This window comes from Mobula hypostoma, unplaced genomic scaffold, assembly GCF_963921235.1.
Source record: "Mobula hypostoma unplaced genomic scaffold, sMobHyp1.1 scaffold_97, whole genome shotgun sequence".
Classification (NCBI taxonomy): Eukaryota; Metazoa; Chordata; class Chondrichthyes; order Myliobatiformes; family Myliobatidae; genus Mobula; species Mobula hypostoma.
In genome coordinates, this window is record NW_026948188.1 from 267,042 (window position 1) to 288,046 (window position 21,005).

A 21,005-nucleotide genomic window follows, 5' to 3' on the forward strand; every position below is an offset into this window, starting at 1 on the left:
ATGCCCCTTCTAAACCCCTCAACCCCGTGTAAACACCACTGCGAAATGCCTCTTCTAAACCCCTCACCCCGTGTAAACGCCACTCCGAAATGCCCCTTCTAAACCCCCTCACCCCGTGTAAACGCCACTCCGAAATGCCCCTTGTAAACCCCTCACCCCGTGTAAACGCCACTCCGAAATGCCCCTTCTAAACCCCTCACCCCCTGTAAACACCCACTCCGAAATGCCCCTTCTAAACCCCTCACCCCGTGTAAACACCACTCCAAAATGCCCCTTCTAAACCCCTCACCCCCTGTAAACACCCACTCCGAAATGCCCCTTGTAAACCCCTCACCCCGTGTAAACGCCACTCCGAAATGCCCCTTGTAAACCCCTCACCCCCTGTAAACACCACTCCGAAATGCCCCTTCTAAACCCCTCACCCCGTGTAAACACCACTCCGAAATGCCCCTTGTAAACCCCTCACCCCGTGTAAACGCCACTCCGAAATGCCCCTTCTAAACCCCTCACCCCGTGTAAACGCCACTCCGAAATGCCCCTTCTAAACCCCCTCACCCCGTGTATACGCCACTCAGAAATGCCCCTTGTAAACCCCTCACCCCCTGTAAACACCCACTCCGAAATGCCCCTTCTAAACCCCTCACACCCTGTAAACAACCACTCCGAAATGCCCCTTCTAAACCCCTCATCCCGTGTAAACGCCACTCCGAAATGCCCCTTCTAAACCCCTTCACCCCGTGTAAACGCCCACTCCGAAATGCCCCTTCTAAACCCCTCACCCCCTGTAAACACCACTCCGAAATGCCCCTTGTAAACCCCTCACCCCCTGTAAACACCACTCCAAAATGCCCCTTCTAAACCCCTCACCCCCTGTAAATGCCCACTCCGAAATGCCCCTTCTAAACCCCTCACCCCGTGTAAACACCACTCCGAAATGCCCCTTCTAAACCCCTCACCCCGTGTAAACGCCCACTCCGAAATGCCCCTTCTAAACCCCTCACCCCGTGTAAACACCACTCCGAAATGCCCCTTCTAAACCCCTCATCCCCTGTAAACACCACTCCGAAATGCCCCTTGTAAACCCCTCACCCCCTGTAAACACCCACTCCGAAATGCCCCTTCTAAACCCCTCACCCCGTGTAAACGCCCACTCCGAAATGCCCCTTCTAAACCCCTCAGCCCGTGTAAACACCACTCCGAAATGCCCCTTGTAAACCCCTCACCCCGTGTAAGCACCACTCCGAAATGCCCCTTCTAAACCCCTCAGCCCGTGTAAACACCACTCCGAAATGCCCCTTGTAAACCCCTCACCCCGTGTAAACACCCACTCCGAAATGCCCCTTCTAAACCCCCTCACCCCGTGTAAACACCCACTCCGAATTGCCCCTTGTAAACCCCCTCACCCCCTGTAAACTCCACTCTGAAATGCCCCTTCTAAACCCCTCACCCCCTGTAAACGCCACTCCGAAATGCCCGTTCTAAACCCCTCACCCCGTGTAAACACCCACTCCGAAATGCCCCTTCTAAACCCCTCAACCCCTGTAAACACCCACTCCGAAATACCCCTTCTAAACCCCTCACCCCCCTGTAAACACCACTCCGAAATGCCCGTTCTAAACCCCTCACCCCATGTAAACGCCACTCCGAAATGCCCCTTCTAAACCCCCTCACCCCGTGTAAACGCCCACTCCGAAATGCCCCTTCTAAACCCCCTCACCCCGTGTAAACGCCCACTCCGAAATGCCCCTTCTAAACCCCCTCACCCCGTGTAAACGCCCACTCCGAAATGCCCCTTCTAAACCCCCTCACCCCGTGTAAACGCCCACTCCGAAATGCCCCTTCTAAACCCCCTCACCCCGTGTAAACGCCCCTCCGTAATGCCCCTTCTAAACCCCTCAGCCCGTGTAAACACCACTCCGAAATGCCCCTTCTAAACCCCTCACCCCCTGTAAACACCCACTCCGAAATGCCCCTTGTAAACCCCTCACCCCGTGTAAACACCACTCCGAAATGCCCCTTCTAAACCCCCTCACCCCGTGTAAACGCCCACTCCGAAATGCCCCTTCTAAACCCCCTCACCCCGTGTAAACGCCCCTCCGTAATGCCCCTTCTAAACCCCTCAGCCCGTGTAAACACCACTCCGAAATGCCCCTTCTAAACCCCTCACCCCCTGTAAACACCCACTCCGAAATGCCCCTTGTAAACCCCTCACCCCGTGTAAACACCACTCCGAAATGCCCCTTCTAAACCCCTCATCCCCTGTAAACACCACCCCGAAATGCCCCTTCTAAACCCCTCACCCCCTGTAAACACCACTCCGAAATGCCCCTTGTAAACACCTCACCCCGTGTAAACACCACTCCGAAATGCCCCTTCTAAACTCCCTCACCCCCTGTAAACACCCACTCCGAAATGCCCCTTCTAAACCCCTCACCCCGTGTAAACACCCACTCCGAAATGCCCCTTCTAAACCCCTCACACCCTGTAAACAACCACTCCGAAATGCCCCTTCTAAACCCCTCATCCCGTGTAAACGCCACTCCGAAATGCCCCCTCTAAACCCCCTCACCCCGTGTAAACGCCCACTCCGAAATGCCCCTTCTAAACCCCTCACCCCCTGTAAACACCACTCCGAAATGTCCCTTGTAAACCCCTCACCCCCTGTAAACACCACTCCAAAATGCCCCTTCTAAACCCCTCACCCCCTGTAAACGCCCACTCTGAAATGCCCCTTCTAAACCCCTCACCCCGTGTAAACACCACTCCGAAATGCCCCTTCTAAACCCCCTCACTCCGTGTAAACACCTACTGCGAAATGCCCCTTCTAAACCCCTCACCCCCTGTAAACACCACTCCAAAATGCCCCTTGTAAACCCCTCACCCTGTGTAAACGCCCACTCCGAAATGCCCCTTCTAAACCCCTCACCCCGTGTAAACACCACTCCGAAATGCCCCTTCTAAACCCCCTCACCCCGTGTAAACGCCACTCCGAAATGCCCCTTGTAAACCCCTCACCCCGTGTAAACGCCCACTCCAAAATGCCCCTTCTAAACCCCTCACCCCGTGTAAACACCACTCCGAAATGACCCTTCTAAACCCCTCATCCCCTGTAAACACCACTCCGAAATGCCCCTTCTAAACCCCCTCACCCCGTGTAAACGCCCACTCCGAAATGCCCCTTCTAAACCCCTCACCCCCTGTAAACACCACTCCGAAATGCCCCTTGTAAACCCCTCACCCCCTGTAAACACCACTCCAAAATGCCCCTTCTAAACCCCTCACCCCCTGTAAACGCCCACTCCGAAATGCCCCTTCTAAACCCCTCACCCCATGTAAACGCCACTCCGAAATGCCCCTTCTAAACCCCCTCACCCCGTGTAAACGCCCACTCCGAAATGCCCCTTCTAAACCCCCTCACCCCGTGTAAACGCCCACTCCGAAATGCCCCTTCTAAACCCCCTCACCCCGTGTAAACGCCCACTCCGAAATGCCCCTTCTAAACCCCCTCACCCCGTGTAAACGCCCACTCCGAAATGCCCCTTCTAAACCCCCTCACCCCGTGTAAACGCCCCTCCGTAATGCCCCTTCTAAACCCCTCAGCCCGTGTAAACACCACTCCGAAATGCCCCTTCTAAACCCCTCACCCCCTGTAAACACCCACTCCGAAATGCCCCTTGTAAACCCCTCACCCCGTGTAAACACCACTCCGAAATGCCCCTTCTAAACCCCTCATCCCCTGTAAACACCACCCCGAAATGCCCCTTCTAAACCCCTCACCCCCTGTAAACACCACTCCGAAATGCCCCTTGTAAACACCTCACCCCGTGTAAACACCACTCCGAAATGCCCCTTCTAAACTCCCTCACCCCCTGTAAACACCCACTCCGAAATGCCCCTTCTAAACCCCTCACCCCGTGTAAACACCCACTCCGAAATGCCCCTTCTAAACCCCTCACACCCTGTAAACAACCACTCCGAAATGCCCCTTCTAAACCCCTCATCCCGTGTAAACGCCACTCCGAAATGCCCCCTCTAAACCCCCTCACCCCGTGTAAACGCCCACTCCGAAATGCCCCTTCTAAACCCCTCACCCCCTGTAAACACCACTCCGAAATGTCCCTTGTAAACCCCTCACCCCCTGTAAACACCACTCCAAAATGCCCCTTCTAAACCCCTCACCCCCTGTAAACGCCCACTCTGAAATGCCCCTTCTAAACCCCTCACCCCGTGTAAACACCACTCCGAAATGCCCCTTCTAAACCCCCTCACTCCGTGTAAACACCTACTGCGAAATGCCCCTTCTAAACCCCTCACCCCCTGTAAACACCACTCCAAAATGCCCCTTGTAAACCCCTCACCCCCTGTAAACACCGCTCCAAAATGCCCCTTCTAAACCCCTCACCCCGTGTAAACACCCACTCCGAAATGCCTCTTCTAAACCCCCTCACCCCGTGTAAACACCCACTCCGAATTGCCCCTTGTAAACCCCCTCACCCCCTGTAAACTCCACTCTGAAATGCCCCTTCTAAACCCCTCACCCCCTGTAAACGCCACTCCGAAATGCCCGTTCTAAACCCCTCACCCCGTGTAAACACCACTCCGAAATGCCCCTTCTAAACCCCTCAACCCCTGTAAACACCCACTCCGAAATACCCCTTCTAAACCCCTCACCCCCCTGTAAACACCACTCCGAAATGCCCGTTCTAAACCCCTCACCCCATGTAAACGCCACTCCGAAATGCCCCTTCTAAACCCCCACACCCCGTGTAAACGCCCACTCCGAAATGCCCCTTCTAAACCCCCTCACCCCGTGTAAACGCCCACTCCGAAATGCCCCTTCTGAACCCCCTCACCCCGTGTAAACGCCCACTCCGAAATGCCCCTTCTAAACCCCCTCACCCCGTGTAAACGCCCACTCCGAAATGCCCCTTCTAAACCCCCTCACCCCGTGTAAACGCCCCTCCGAAATGCCCCTTCTAAACCCCTCAGCCCGTGTAAACACCACTCCGAAATGCCCCTTCTAAACCCCTCACCCCCTGTAAACACCCACTCCGAAATGCCCCTTGTAAACCCCTCACCCCGTGTAAACACCACTCCGAAATGCCCCTTCTAAACCCCTCATCCCCTGTAAACACCACCCCGAAATGCCCCTTCTAAACCCCTCACCCCCTGTAAACACCACTCCGAAATGCCCCTTGTAAACACCTCACCCCGTGTAAACACCACTCCGAAATGCCCCTTCTAAACTCCCTCACCCCCTGTAAACACCCACTCCGAAATGCCCCTTCTAAACCCCTCACCCCGTGTAAACACCCACTCCGAAATGCCCCTTCTAAACCCCTCACACCCTGTAAACAACCACTCCGAAATGCCCCTTCTAAACCCCTCATCCCGTGTAAACGCCACTCCGAAATGCCCCTTCTAAACCCCCTCACCCCGTGTAAACGCCCACTCCGAAATGCCCCTTCTAAACCCCTCACCCCCTGTAAACACCACTCCGAAATGTCCCTTCTAAACCCCTCACCCCCTGTAAACACCACTCCAAAATGCCCCTTCTAAACCCCTCACCCCCTGTAAACGCCCACTCCGAAATGCCCCTTCTAAACCCCTCACCCCGTGTAAACACCACTCCGAAATGCCCCTTCTAAACCCCTCACCCCGTGTAAACACCACTCCGAAATGCCCCTTCTAAACTCCCTCACCCCCTGTAAACACCACTCCGAAATGCCCCTTCTAAACTCCCTCACCCCCTGTAAACACCCACTCCGAAATGCCCCTTCTAAACCCCTCAACCCCTGTAAACACCACTCCGAAATGCCCCTTCTAAACCCCTCAGCCCGTGTAAACACCACTCCGAAATGCCCCTTCTAAACCCCCTCACCCCGTATAAACGCCACTCCGAAATGCCCCTTGTAAACCCCTCACCCCCTGTAAACACCCACTCCGAAATGCCCCTCCTAAACCCCTCACCCCGTGTAAACACCACTCCGAAATGCCCCTTCTAAACCCCTCACCCCGTGTAAACGCCCACTCCGAAATGCCCCTTCTAAACCCCTCACCCTGTGTAAACACCACTCCGAAATGCCCCTTCTAAACCCCTCACCCCGTGTAAACGCCACTCCGAAATGCCCCTTCTAAACCCCCTCACCCCCTGTAAACACCACTCCGAAATGCCCCTTCTAAACCCCTCACCCCGTGTAAACACCCACTCCGAAATGCCCCTTGTAAACCCCTCACCCCGTGTAAACACCACTCCGAAATGCCCCTTCTAAACTCCCTCAACCCTTGTAAACACCCACTCCGAAATGCCCCTTCTAAACCCCTCAGCCCGTGTAAACACCACTCCGAAATGCCCCTTCTAAACCCCTCACCCCCTGTAAACACCCACTCCGAAATGCCCCTTGTAAACCCCTCACCCCCTGTAAACACCACTCCGAAATGCCCCTTCTAAACCCCTCACCCCCTGTAAACGCCACTCCAAAATGCCCCTTCTAAACCCCTCAACCCCGTGTAAACACCACTGCGAAATGCCTCTTCTAAACCCTCACCCCCTGTAAACAGCACTCCGAAATGCCCCTTCTAAACCCCTCACCCCCTGTAAACACCACTCCAAAATGCCCCTCCTAAACCCCTCACCCCCTGTAAACACCCACTCCGAAATGCCCCTTCTAAACCCCCTCACCCCCGTGTAAACGCCCACTCCGAAATGCCCCTTCTAAACCCCTCACCCCCTGTAAACACCACTCCGAAATGCCCCTTCTAAACCCCTCACCCCCTGTAAACACCCACTCCGAAATGCCCCTTCTAAACCCCTCAACCCCTGTAAACACCACTCCGAAATGCCCCTTCTAAACCCCTCACCCCGTGTAAACGCCACTAAATGCCCCTTCAGACAGTTATAGAGCGACAGGGCTGGAGGGTGGGGGGTAGGATGAGAGAGAGAGGGGTACAGGGGTGCGCAGAGGGAGGGGGGACGCACAGAGGTGGGTGCGCGTACGTTAATACTCACCCACGGACAAGCTGACGTCCACCTTGGCCGTCCGCGGCTGCCCCGTGTTGGCGCCGGGGACCCGGGTCTCCACGGCAACGGGGCCCTCGGGCTGGGCCCCGGCGACCCGGTACGGGTTGACCTTGGGCTTGGGGGCCACCACGGGGCCATACTTGCGCTGGGGGGTGAAGGAGCTGGGGGCCGCCAGGCTGAACTTCACCCCGGTGGCCGCCCGGGGCTGGCCCCCCTCGCCGGGGGCCGACATTTCACGCCCCCCTCCCGGGCTTCCGCAGTCCTCGATCCCGGTTCCGGACCCTGAGGTGGGAAGGAGGGAGTGTGAGATCCCGGTCTGTCACCACCCCTCACACACACACACACACATCCCCCCGACCTGGGGCAGACTCACCCCCTCCCTCCCTGACCCAGGGAGGCGCCGATTCAACCAGACCTTACGGAAATGAGTAATCAAAAGATATCCTGCCACAGGCAGTTTCTGAGGCCAAGTCATTCTGTCTATTTCAGGCAGAGGTCGATAAATTCTTCATTCGTCAGGGCACGAAAGGGGGCCGGCTGGCAGGGTGAATGAATCAGCCGTGGGTGGGACCAGACTCGATGGGCCGAATGGCTAAATTCTGCTCCTGTGCTGGGAAGTCAAAACCAAAGAGGGTCCCAGATGGTCGGACGGTCTTCTCCTCCCCAGACCTCAGTATCACACCGACCGCACCCTGTAAACAGACAGCAGGAAGTCCTCTCTGCGTCTGACCCCGGGAGAGTGTGATGGGACGGTGTGGAGGGAGATTCACTCCGTGTCTAACCCCGGGAGTGTGTGATGGGACGGTGAGGGAGATTCACTCTGTGTCTAACCCCGGGAGTGTGTGATGGGACGGTGAGGGAGATTCACTCTGTGTCTGACCCCGGGAGTGTGCGATGGGACGGTGCGGAGGGAGATTCACTCTGTGTCTCACCCCGGGAGTGTGTGATGGGACGGTGTGGAGGGAGATTCGCTCTGTGTCTGACCCCGGGAGAGTGTGATGGGACGGTGTGGAGGGAGATTCACTCTGCGTCTGACCCCGGGAGTGTGTGATGGGACGGTGCAGAGGGAGATTCACTCTGCGTCTGACCCCGGGAGTGTGTGATGGGACGGTGCAGAGGGAGATTCACTCTGCGTCTGACCCCGGGAGTGTGTCATGGGACGGTGCGGAGGGAGATTCACTCAGTGTCTGACCCCGGGAGTGTGTGATGGGACGGTGCGGAGGGAGATTCACTCTGTGTCTGACCCCGGGAGTGTGTGATGGGACGGTGTGGAGGGAGATTCACTCTGTGTCTGACCCCGGGAGTGTGTGATGGGACGGTGCAGAGGGAGATTCACTCTGCGTCTGACCCCGGGAGTGTGTGATGGGACGGTGCGGAGGGAGATTCACTCTGTGTCTGACCCCGGGTGTGTGTGATGGGATGGACTGGAGGGAGACTCACCCCGTGTCTGACCCCGGGAGTGTGTAATGGGACGGTGTGGAGGGAGATTCACTCTGTTTCCGACCCCGGGAGTGTGTGATGGGACGGTACGGAGGGAGATTCACTCTGTGTCTGACCCCGGGAGAGTGTGATGGGACGGTGTGGAGGGAGATTCACTCTGTGTCTGACCCCGGGAGTGTGTGATGGGACGGTGCAGAGGGAGATTCACTCTGCGTCTGACCCCGGGAGTGTGTGATGGGACGGTGCGGAGGGAGATTCACTCTGTGTCTGACCCCGGGTGTGTGTGATGGGATGGACTGGAGGGAGACTCACCCCGTGTCTGACCCCGGGAGTGTGTAATGGGACGGTGTGGAGGGAGATTCACTCTGTTTCCGACCCCGGGAGTGTGTGATGGGACGGTACGGAGGGAGATTCACTCTGTGTCTGACCCCGGGAGTGTGTGATGGGACGGTGCGGAGGCTGATGAAAAGGGATTGGGTGGGGCTGCTGCCAATTTGAACGCTTTGAGGCCGGATGGGGCTTGAGTTGTGGTCAGAGAGATCAGAGAGTGCTGCTTCGAGCCGTTTTGAAGGGGATGTATTGTGGAGGAGATAGGGCAGAGGACGCTGGACGAGACGTGACTGGAGGAAGGGGAGGCTGTCAGCTGATTAGCAGAGAACACATCAAACCGAGAGTCACAAACCGCAGGCAGGCGGAAACATCATTCACACCTCAGGGTGTGAAGTGCTCGCCCAATGCGGATTCCAAGAAATAATGTCAACGACCAACGTGGCAGATCCGGAGTGATACTCCCTCTGCACCGTCCCGTCACACAGTCATGTGGACTGCTTGTTCCTACACCAAAATCGTCATTTCTCATCCTCCCTTGCTCCAAAGGGAAAAGCCCAAGTTCACGCAAAGTCTCCTCATTCGACACACTCTCCAATCCAGGCAGCACCCTGGCGAATCTCCTCTGCACCCTCTCTAATCCAGGCAGCATCGTGGTGAATCTCCTCTGCACCCTCTCTAATCCAGGCAGCATCCCGGTGAATCTCCTCTGCACCTTCTCTGATCCAGGCAGCGTCCCGGTGAATCTCCTCTGCACCCTCTCTAATCCAGGCAGCATCCTGGTGAATCTCCTCTGCACCCTCTCTAATCCAGACAGCGTCCTGGTGAATCTCCTCTGCACCCTCTCTAATCCAGGCAGCATCCTGGTCAATCTCCTCTGCACCCTCTCTAATCCAGGCAGCATCCTGGTGAATCTCCTCTGCACCCTCTCTAATCCAGGCAGCATCCTGGTGAATCTCCTCTGCACCCTCTCTAATCCAGGCAGCATCCTGGTCAATCTCCTCTGCACCCTCTCTAATCCAGGCAGCATCCTGGTGAATCTCCTCTGCACCCTCTCTAATCCAGGCAGCATCCTGGTGAATCTCCTCTGCACCCTCTCTAATCCAGGCAGCATCCTGGTCAATCTCCTCTGCACCCTCTCTAATCCAGGCAGCATCCTGGTGAATCTCCTCTGCACCCTCTCTAATCCAGGCAGCATCCTGGTCAATCTCCTCTGCACCCTCTCTAATCCAGGCAGCATCCTGGTCAATCTCCTCTGCACCCTCTCTAATCCAGGCAGCATCCTGGTGAATCTCCTCTGCACCCTCTCTGATCCAGGCAGCGTCCCGGTGAATCTCCTCTGCACCCTCTCTAATCCAGGCAGCACCCTGGATGAAAAAGTTGCCCTTCAATCTCTCTCCCCCTCTCACATCAAACCTGTGCCCTCTGGTTCTCGATTCCCCGACCCTGGGGAAAAGACTGTGAACATTCACTCTATCTGTGCCCCCCGTGGTTTTACACACCTCTGTAAGGTCACCCCTGCGCTCCAAGGAATAAAGTTCCAACCTGCCCGACCTCTCTCCATAACTCAGTCCCTCGAGTTCCGGCGACGACCCAGTAAATCTCCCTCCGCACTCTTTCCAGCTCAGCGGCATCTTTCCCACAGCGGGGGCGACCAAAACCGAACACCGTACTCCCAGCGCAGCCTCACCGACGTCTCGTACAACTGGGACGTGACCCCCCTGACTCCTGTACTTAGTGTCCTGACTGATGAAGGCCAGCGTGTCGAACGCCTTCTTCACCGTCCTGTCTAGCTGTGACCCCACTTTCAGGGAACTGTGTCCCTGTACCCCTGGGTCCCTCTGTTCCACAACACTCCCCGGGGTCCCCGTCTACCCGTGACTCCACTTTCGGGGAACCGTGTCTCCGTACCCCTGGGTCCCTCTGTTCCACAACGCTCCCCGGGGTCCCCGTCTACCCCTGACCCCACTTTCAGGGAACCGTGTCCCCGTACCCCTGGGTCCCTCTGTTCCACAACACTCTCCAGGGTCCCCGTCTACCCGTGACCCCACTTTCGGGGAACCATGTCCCCGTACCCCTGGGTCCCTCTGTTCCACAACGCTCCCCGGGGTCCCCGTCTACCCGTGGCCCCACTTTCAGGGAACCGTGTCCCTGTACCCCTGGGTCCCTCTGTTCCACAACCTCCCCCCCTCTGTTCCACAACGCTCCCCGGGGTCCCCGTCTACCCGTGGCCCCACTTTCGGGGAACCGCGTCCCCGTACCCCTGGGTCCCTCTGTTCCACAACGCTCCCCGGGGTCCCCGTCTACCCGTGACTCCACTTTCGGGGAACCGTGTCCCCTGTACCCCTGGGTCCCTCTGTTCTACAAGACTTGAGGACAGGTGGGCCTCTCTCGCACCCTGCCCACCCCGCCAGAGACCGCACACCTCACCCGATCCCATGACAGGGGCCGAACCCCAGGCGTGGCCTGAGCAGGGTTCCATAAAACTGCAACCTGACTTCCCCACTCTCAGGCTCGTTCAACCAGTAATTACGCCAGTAACTATCTACTCATCTCTTCCGCCGACACAGTGCTCAACCACGCCCCCCCCGTCCATTCCTTGCACACCCGCGTCTCTTAAACGCCTGTAACGTCCCCCTCTCCACCGCCTCCCCGGTTCCACATTCCAGCCTCACGAAACTTGCCCTTCACAGAAAACCATGTCACTATTACAGCACGGAAACAGGCCATCTCGGCCCTTCTAGTCCGTGCCCAACTCTAACTCTCACCCAGTCCCGCCGACTTGCACTCAGCCCATAACCCTCCATTCCTTCCCTGTCCATATATCTATCCAATTTAACTTTAAATGACAACATCGAACCTGCCCCAACCACTTCTCGTTCCACACAGCCACCACTCTCTGAGTAAAGAAGTTCCCCCTCGTGTTACCCCTAAACTTTTGCCCCTTAACTCTCAACTCATGTCCTCTTGTTTGAATCTCCCCCACTCTCAATGGAAAAAGCCTATCCACGTCAACTCTATCTATCCCCCTCATAATTTTAAACACCTCTATCAAGTCCCCCCTCAACCTTCTACGCTCCAAGGAATGAAGACCCAACTTGTTCAACCTTTCTCTGTAACTTAGGTGATGAAACCCAGGTAACATTCCAGTAAATCTTCTCTGTACTCTCTCTATTTTGTTGACATCTCTCCTATAATTCGGTGACCAGAACTGTACACAATACTCCAAATTTGGCCTCACCAATGCCTTGTACAATTTCAACATTACATCCCAACTCCTACACTCAATGCTCTGATTAATAAAGGCCAGCATACCAAAACCTTTCTTCACCACCCTATCCACATGAGATTCCACCTTCAGGGAACTATGCACCATTATTCCTAGATCCCTCTGTTCTGATGTATTCCTCAATGCCCTGATTTGAAGCTACCCCGCCCCACCCTCGCACTCTAAATACTCGTCATCCAGCGCTAGAAACCTCCACCCTGTCGACCGGCTGACTCCTCTATCCGCGCCTGACATGATCTTACAAACCTCGACCTCAGACTCCCACCGCTCAGGAGAGAAACAACCCAGGTCTGGCCGGCCTTTCGTTACTGCCAGTGCCCGCTAATCCAGGCAGAGGCCTGGTGGACTTGCCCTGCGCCCTCTCCAAATCCAGCCCAGTCCCATCCTGTAACAGGGTGACCGGAACGGAATAAGAAACTCCCGAGGCAGCCTGGCGAATGTTTAACACCCTCTCTGTCCCTGTAAACTCCCCCAGTGTGTAACACCCTCTCTGTCCCTGTAAACACATCCCAGTGTGTAACACACTCTCTATCCCTGTAAACACATCCCAGTGTGTAACACCCTCTCTATCCCGGTAAACACATCCAGTGTGTAACACCCTCTCTATTCCTGTAAACACATCCCAGTGTGTAACACCCTCTCTGTCCCTGTAAACTCCCCCAGTGTGTAACACCCTCTCTGTCCCTGTAAACACATCCAGTGTATAATACCCTCTCTATCCCTGTAAACACATCCAGTGTGTGACACCCTCTCTATCCCTGTAAACACATCCAGTGTGTAACACCCTCTCTGTCCCTGTAAACTCCCCCAGTGTGTAACACCCTCTCTGTCCCTGTAAACACATCCAGTGTGTAATACCCCCTCTGTCCCTGTAAACACATCCAGTGTGTAACACACTCTCTATCCCTGTAAACACATCCCAGTGTGTAACACCCTCTCTATCCCTGTAAACACATCCAGTGTGTAACACCCTCTCTATCCCTGTAAACACACCCAGTGTGTAACACCCTCTCTGTCCCTGTAAACACATCCAGAGTGTAACACCCTCTCTATACCTGTAAACACATCCAGTGTGTAACACCCTCTCTATCCCTGTAAACACATCCAGTGTGTAACACCCTCTCTATCCCTGTAAACACATCCAGTGTGTAATACCCTCTCTATCCCTGTAAACACATCCAGTGTGTAACACCCTTTCTATCCCTGTAAACACATCCAGTGTGTAACACCCTCTCTATCCCTGTAAACACATCCAGTGTGTAACATCCTCTCTATCCCTGTAAACACATCCAGTGTGTAACACCCTCTCTATCCCTGTAAACACACCCAGTGTGTAACACCCTCTCTATCCCTGTAAACACACCCTGTGTGTAACACCCTCTCTATCCCTGTAAAAACACCCAGTCTGTGACACGCTCTCTATCCCTGTAAACACATCCAGTGTGTAACACCCTCTCTATCCCTGTAAACACATCCAGAGTGTAACACCCTCTCTATCCCTGTAAACACATCCAGTGTGTAACACCCTCTCTATTCCTGTAAACACATCCCAGTGTGTAACACCCTCTCTATCCCTGTAAACACACCCAGTGTGTAACACCCTCTATGTCCCTGTAAACACATCCAGTGTGTAATACCCTCTCTGTCCCTGTAAACACATCCAGTGTGTAACACACTCTCTATCCCTGTAAACACATCCAGTGTGTAACATCCTCTCTATCCCTGTAAACACATCCAGTGTGTAACACCCTCTCTATCCCTGTAAACACACCCAGTGTGTAACACCCTCTCTGTCCCTGTAAACACATCCAGTGTGTAACACCCTCTCTATCCCTGTAAACACACCCAGTGTGTAACACCCTCTCTGTCCCTGTAAAAACACCCAGTCTGTGACACGCTCTCTATCCCTGTAAACACATCCAGTGTGTAACACCCTCTCTATCCCTGTAAACACATCCGGTGTGTAACACCCTCTCTATCCCTGTAAACACATACGGTGTGTAACATCCTCTCTATCCCTGTAAACACATCCAGTGTGTAACACCCTCTTTATCCCTGTAAACACATCCGGTGTGTAACACCCTCTGTATCCCTGTAAACACATCCGGTGTGTAACACCCTCTCTATCCCTGTAAACACATCCAGTCTGTAACACCCTCGCTATCCCTGTAAACACATCCAGTGTGTAACATCCTCTCTATCCCTGTAAACACATCCAGTGCGTAATACCCTCTCTATCCCTGTAAACACATCCGGTGTGTAACACCCTCTCTATCCCTGTAAACACATCTGGTGTGTAACATCCTCTCTATCCCTGTAAACACATCCAGTGCGTAATACCCTCTCTATCCCTGTAAACACATCCAGTGTGTAACACCCTCTCTATCCCTGTAAACACATCCAGTGTGTAACACCCTCTCTATCCCTGTAAACACATCCGGTGTGTAACACCCTCGCTATCCCTGTAAACACCCTCGCTATCCCTGTAAACACATCCAGGGCGTAATATCCTCTCTATCCCTGTAAACACATCCAGTGTGTAACACCCTCGCTATCCCTGTAAACACATCCAGTGTGTAACATCCTCTCTATCCCTGTAAACACATCCAGTGCGTAATACCCTCTCTATCCCTGTAAACACATCCAGTGTGTAACACCCTCTCTATCCCTGTAAACACATCCAGTGCGTAATATCCTCTCTATCCCTGTAAACACATCCAGTGTGTAACACCCTCGCTATCCCTGTAAACACCCTCGCTATCCCTGTAAACACATCCAGTGCGTAATATCCTCTCTATCCCTGTAAACACATCCAGTGCGTAATATCCTCTCTATCCCTGTAAACACATCCAGTGCGTAATATCCTCTCTATCCCTGTAAACACATCCAGTGTGTAACACCCTCTCTATCCCTGTAAACACATCCAGTGCGTAATATCCTCTCTATCCCTGTAAACACGCCCAGTGTGTAACACCCTCTCTATCCCTGTAAACACATCCAGTGTGTAACACCCTCTCTATCCCTGTAAACACATCCAGTGTGTAACACCCTCTCTATCCCTGTAAACACATCCAGAGTGTAACACCCTCTCTATCCCTGTAAACACACCCAGCGTATAACACCCTCTCTATCCCTGTAAACACATCCCAGTGTGTAACACCCTCTCTATCCCTGTAAACACATCCAGTGTGTAACACCCTCTCTGTCCCTGTAAACACATCCAGTGTGTAACACCCTCTCTATCCCTGTAAACACATCCAGTGTGTAACACCCTCTCTGTCCCTGTAAACACATCCCAGTGTGTAACATCCTCTCTGTCCCTGTAAACACATCCAAGTGTGTAACACCCTCTCTATCCCTGTAAACACATCCAGTGTGTAACACCCTCTCTGTCCCTGTAAACACATCCAGTGTGCAACACCCTCTCTGTCCCTGTAAACACACCCAGTGTGTAACACCCTCTCTATCCCTGTAAACACATCCAGTGTGTAACACCCTCTCTATCCCTGTAAACACATCCAGTGTGTAACACCCTCTCTGTCCCTGTAAACACATCCAGTGTGTAACACCCTCTCTATCCCTGTAAACACATCCAGTGTGTAACACCCTCTCTACTCCTGTAAACACATCCAGTGTGTGACACCCTCTCTGTCCCTGTAAACACATCCAGTGTGTAACACCCTCTCTATCCCTGTAAACACATCCAGTGTGTAACACCCTCTCTATCCCTGTAAACACATCCAGTGTGCAACACCCTCTCTATCCCTGTAAACACATCCCAGTGTGTAACACCCTCTCTATCCCTGTAAACACATCCAGTGTGTGACACGCTCTCTATCCCTGTAAACACATCCAGTGTGTAACACCCTCTCTATCCCTGTAAACACATCCAGTGTGTAACACCCTCTCTATCCCTGTAAACACATCCAGTGTGTAACACCCTCTCTATCCCTGTAAACACATCCAGTGTGTAACACCCTCTCTATCCCTGTAAACACATCCAGTGTGTAACACCCTCTCTATCCCTGTAAACACATCCCATGTGTAACACCCCCTCTATCCCTGTAAACACATCCAGTGTGTAACACCCCCTCTGTCCCTGTAAACACATCCAGTGTGTAACACCCTCTCCATCCCTGTAAACACATCCAGTGTGTAATACCCTCTCCATCCCTGTAAACACGTCCAGTGTGTAACACCCTCTCCATCCCTGTAAACACGTCCAGTGTGTAACACCCTCTCCATCCCTGTAAACACATCCAGTGTGTAACATCCTCTCTATCCCTGTAAACACATCCAGTGTGTAACACCCTCTCTGTCCCTGTAAACACCCCCAGTGTAACACCCTCTCTGTCCCTGTAAACACCCCCAGTGTGTAACACACTCTCTGTCCCTGTAAACACACCCAGTGTGTAACACCCTCTCTATCGCTGTAAACACATCCAGTGTGTAACACCCTCTCTATCCCTGTAAACACACCCAGTGTGTAACAACCTCTCTATCGCTGTAAACACATCCAGTGTGTAACACCCTCTCTATCCCTGTAAACACACCCAGTGTGTAACACCCTCTCTATCCCTGTAAACACACCCAGTGTGTAACACCCTCTCTATCCCTGTAAACACATCCAGTGTGTGACACGCTCTCTATCCCTGTAAACACATCCAGTGTGTAACACCCTCTCTATCCCTGTAAACACATCCAGTGTGTAACACCCTCTCTATCCCTGTAAACACATCCAGTGTGTAACACCCTCTCTATCCCTGTAAACACATCCAGTGTGTAACACCCTCTCTATCCCTGTAAACACGTCCAGTGTGTAACACCCCCTCTATCCCTGTAAACACATCCCGTGTGTAACACCCCCTCTGTCCCTGTAAACACATCCAGTGTGTAACACCCCCTCTGTCCCTGTAAACACATCCAGTGTGTAACACCCTCTCCATCCCTGTAAACACGTCCAGTGTGTAACACCCTCTCCATCCCTGTAAACACGTCCAGTGTGTAACACCCTCTCCATCCCTGTAAACACATGCAGTGTGTAACACCCTCTCTATCCCTGTAAACACATCCAGTGTGTAACATCCTCTCTATCCCTGTAAACACATCCAGTGCGTATACACCCTCTCTGTCCCTGTAAACACCCCCAGTGTAACACCCTCTCTGTCCCTGTAAACACCCCCAGTGTGTAACACCCTCTCTGTCCCTGTAAACACATCCAGTGTGTAACACACTCTCTGTCCCTGTAAACACACCCAGTGTGTAACACCCTCTCTATCGCTGTACTCACATCCAGTGTGTAACACCCTCTCTATCCCTGTAAACACACCCAGTGTGTAACAACCTCTCTATCGCTGTAAACACATCCAGTGTGTAACACCCTCTCTATCCCTGTAAACACACCCAGTGTGTAACACCCTCTCTATCCCTGTAAACACACCCAGTGTGTAACACCCTCTCTATCCCTGTAAACACACCCAGTGTGTAACACCCTCTCTATCCCTGTAAACACACCCAGTGTGTAACACCCTCTCTATCCCTGTAAACACACCCAGTGTGTAACACCCTCTCTATCCCTGTAAACACATCCAGTGTGTAACACCCTCTCTATCCCTGTAAACACATCCAGTGTGTAACACCCTCTCTATCCCTGTAAACACATCCAGTGTGTAACACCCTCTCTATCCCTGTAAACACATCCAGTGTGTAACACCCTCTCTATCCCTGTAAACACATCCAGTGTGTAACACCCTCTCTATCCCTGTAAACACACCCAGTGTGTAACACCCTCTGTATCCCTGTAAACACATCCAGTGTGTAACACCCTCTCTATCCCTGTAAACACACCCAGCTATCCCTGTAAACACATCCAGTGTGTAACACCCTCTCTATCCCTGTAAACACATCCAGTGTGTAACACCCTCTCTATCCCTGTAAACACATCCAGTGTGTAACACCCTCTCTATCCCTGTAAACACATCCAGTGTGTAACACCCTCTCTATCCCTGTAAACACATCCAGTGTGTAACACCCTCTCTATCCCTGTAAACACACCCAGTGTGTAACACCCTCTGTATCCCTGTAAACACATCCAGTGTGTAACACCCTCTCTATCCCTGTAAACACACCCAGTGTGTAACACCCTCTCTATCCCTGTAAACACATCCAGTGTGTAACACCCTCTCTATCCCTGTAAACACATCCAGTGTGTAACACCCTCTCTATCCCTGTAAACACATCCAGTGTGTAACACCCTCTCTATTCCTGTAAACACATCCCAGTGTGTAACACCCTCTCTATCCCTGTAAACACATCCAGTGTGTAACACCCTCTCTGTCCCTGTAAACACCCTCGCTATCCCTGTAAACACATCCAGTGCGTAATATCCTCTCTATCCCTGTAAACACATCCAGTGCGTAATATCCTCTCTATCCCTGTAAACACGCCCAGTGTGTAACACCCTCTCTATCCCTGTAAACACATCCAGTGCGTAATATCCTCTCTATCCCTGTAAACACGCCCAGTGTGTAACACCCTCTCTATCCCTGTAAACACATCCAGTGTGTAACACCCTCTCTATCCCTGTAAACACACCCAGCGTGTAACACCCTCTCTATCCCTGTAAACACATCCCAGTGTGTAACACCCTCTCTATCCCTGTAAACACATCCAGTGTGTAACACCCTCTCTGTCCCTGTAAACACATCCAGTGTGTAACACCCTCTCTATCCCTGTAAACACATCCAGTGTGTAACACCCTCTCTGTCCCTGTAAACACATCCCAGTGTGTAACATCCTCTCTGTCCCTGTAAACACATCCAAGTCTGTAACACCCTCTCTATCCCTGTAAACACATCCAATGTGTAACACCCTCTCTGTCCCTGTAAACACATCCAAGTGTGTAACACCCTCTCTGTCCCTGTAAACACACCCAGTGTGTAACACCCTCTCTGTCCCTGTAAACACATCCAGTGTGTAACACCCTCTCTGTCCCTGTAAACACACCCAGTGTGTAACACCCTCTCTGTCCCTGTAAACACATCCAGTGTGTAACACCCTCTCTATCCCTGTAAACACATCCAGTGTGTAACACCCTCTCTGTCCCTGTAAACACATCCAGTGTGTGACACCCTCTCTGTCCCTGTAAACACATCCAGTGTGTAACACCCTCTCTCTCCCTGTAAACACATCCAGTGTGTGACACCCTCTCTATCCCTGTAAACACATCCAGTGTGTAACACCCTCTCTATCCCTGTAAACACATCCAGTGTGTAACACCCTCTCTATCCCTGTAAACACATCCCGTGTGTAACACCCCCTCTATCCCTGTAAACACATCCAGTGTGTAACACACCCTCTGTCCCTGTAAACACATCCAGTGTGTAACACCCTCTCCATCCCTGTAAACACATCCAGTGTGTAACACCCTCTCCATCCCTGTAAACACGTCCAGTGTGTAACACCCTCTCCATCCCTGTAAACACGTCCAGTGTGTAACACCCTCTCCATCCCTGTAAACACATCCAGTGTGTAACATCCTCTCTATCCCTGTAAACACATCCAGTGTGTAACACCCTCTCTGTCCCTGTAAACACCCCCAGTGTAACACCCTCTCTGTCCCTGTAAACACCCCCAGTGTGTAACACCCTCTCTGTCCCTGTAAACACATCCAGTGTGTAACACACTCTCTGTCCCTGTAAACACCCCCAGTGTGTAACACCCTCTCTATCGCTGTAAACACATCCAGTGTGTAACACCCTCTCTATCCCTGTAAACACACCCAGTGTGTAACAACCTCTCTATCGCTGTAAACACATCCAGTGTGTAACACCCTCTCTATCCCTGTAAACACACCCAGTGTGTAACACCCTCTCTATCGCTGTAAACACACCCAGTGTGTAACACCCTCTCTATCCCTGTAAACACACCCAGTGTGTAACACCCTCTCTATCCCTGTAAACACACCCAGTGTGTAACACCCTCTCTATCCCTGTAAACACATCCAGTGTGTAACACCCTCTCTATCCCTGTAAACACACCCAGTGTGTAACACCCTCTGTATCCCTGTAAACACATCCAGTGTGTAACACCCTCTCTATCCCTGTAAACACACCCAGTGTGTAACACCCTCTCTATCCCTGTAAACACATCCAGTGTGTAACACCCTCTCTATCCCTGTAAACACATCCAGTGTGTAACACCCTCTCTATCCCTGTAAACACATCCAGTGTGTAACACCCTCTCTATTCCTGTAAACACATCCCAGTGTGTAACACCCTCTCTATCCCTGTAAACACATCCAGTGTGTAACACCCTCTCTGTCCCTGTAAACACCCTCGCTATCCCTGTAAACACATCCAGTGCGTAATATCCTCTCTATCCCTGTAAACACATCCAGTGCGTAATATCCTCTCTATCCCTGTAAACACGCCCAGTGTGTAACACCCTCTCTATCCCTGTAAACACATCCAGTGCGTAATATCCTCTCTATCCCTGTAAACACGCCCAGTGTGTAACACCCTCTCTATCCCTGTAAACACATCCAGTGTGTAACACCCTCTCTATCCCTGTAAACACACCCAGCGTGTAACACCCTCTCTATCCCTGTAAACATATCCCAGTGTGTAACACCCTCTCTATCCCTGTAAACACATCCAGTGTGTAACACCCTCTCTGTCCCTGTAAACACATCCAGTGTGTAACACCCTCTCTATCCCTGTAAACACATCCAGTGTGTAACACCCTCTCTGTCCCTGTAAACACATCCCAGTGTGTAACATCCTCTCTGTCCCTGTAAACACATCCAAGTGTGTAACACCCTCTCTATCCCTGTAAACACATCCAGTGTGTAACACCCTCTCTGTCCCTGTAAACACATCCAAGTGTGTAACACCCTCTCTGTCCCTGTAAACACACCCAGTGTGTAAC

At 52.8% G+C, this 21,005-nt stretch overlaps 1 protein-coding gene across 1 annotated transcript in view; it reads right to left on the minus strand.

The window, feature by feature from the left end:
* The window catches only part of LOC134341727 (zyxin-like), a 61,147-nt gene that overhangs the window by 32,439 nt on the left and 7,703 nt on the right, over window positions 1–21,005 (minus strand). The window contains exon 2 of the mRNA XM_063039626.1: window positions 7,010–7,303. Within this exon, the coding sequence (XP_062895696.1) occupies window positions 7,010–7,253 (244 nt within the window). The 5' untranslated portion in view covers window positions 7,254–7,303. The remainder of the gene's footprint in view (window positions 1–7,009; window positions 7,304–21,005) is intronic.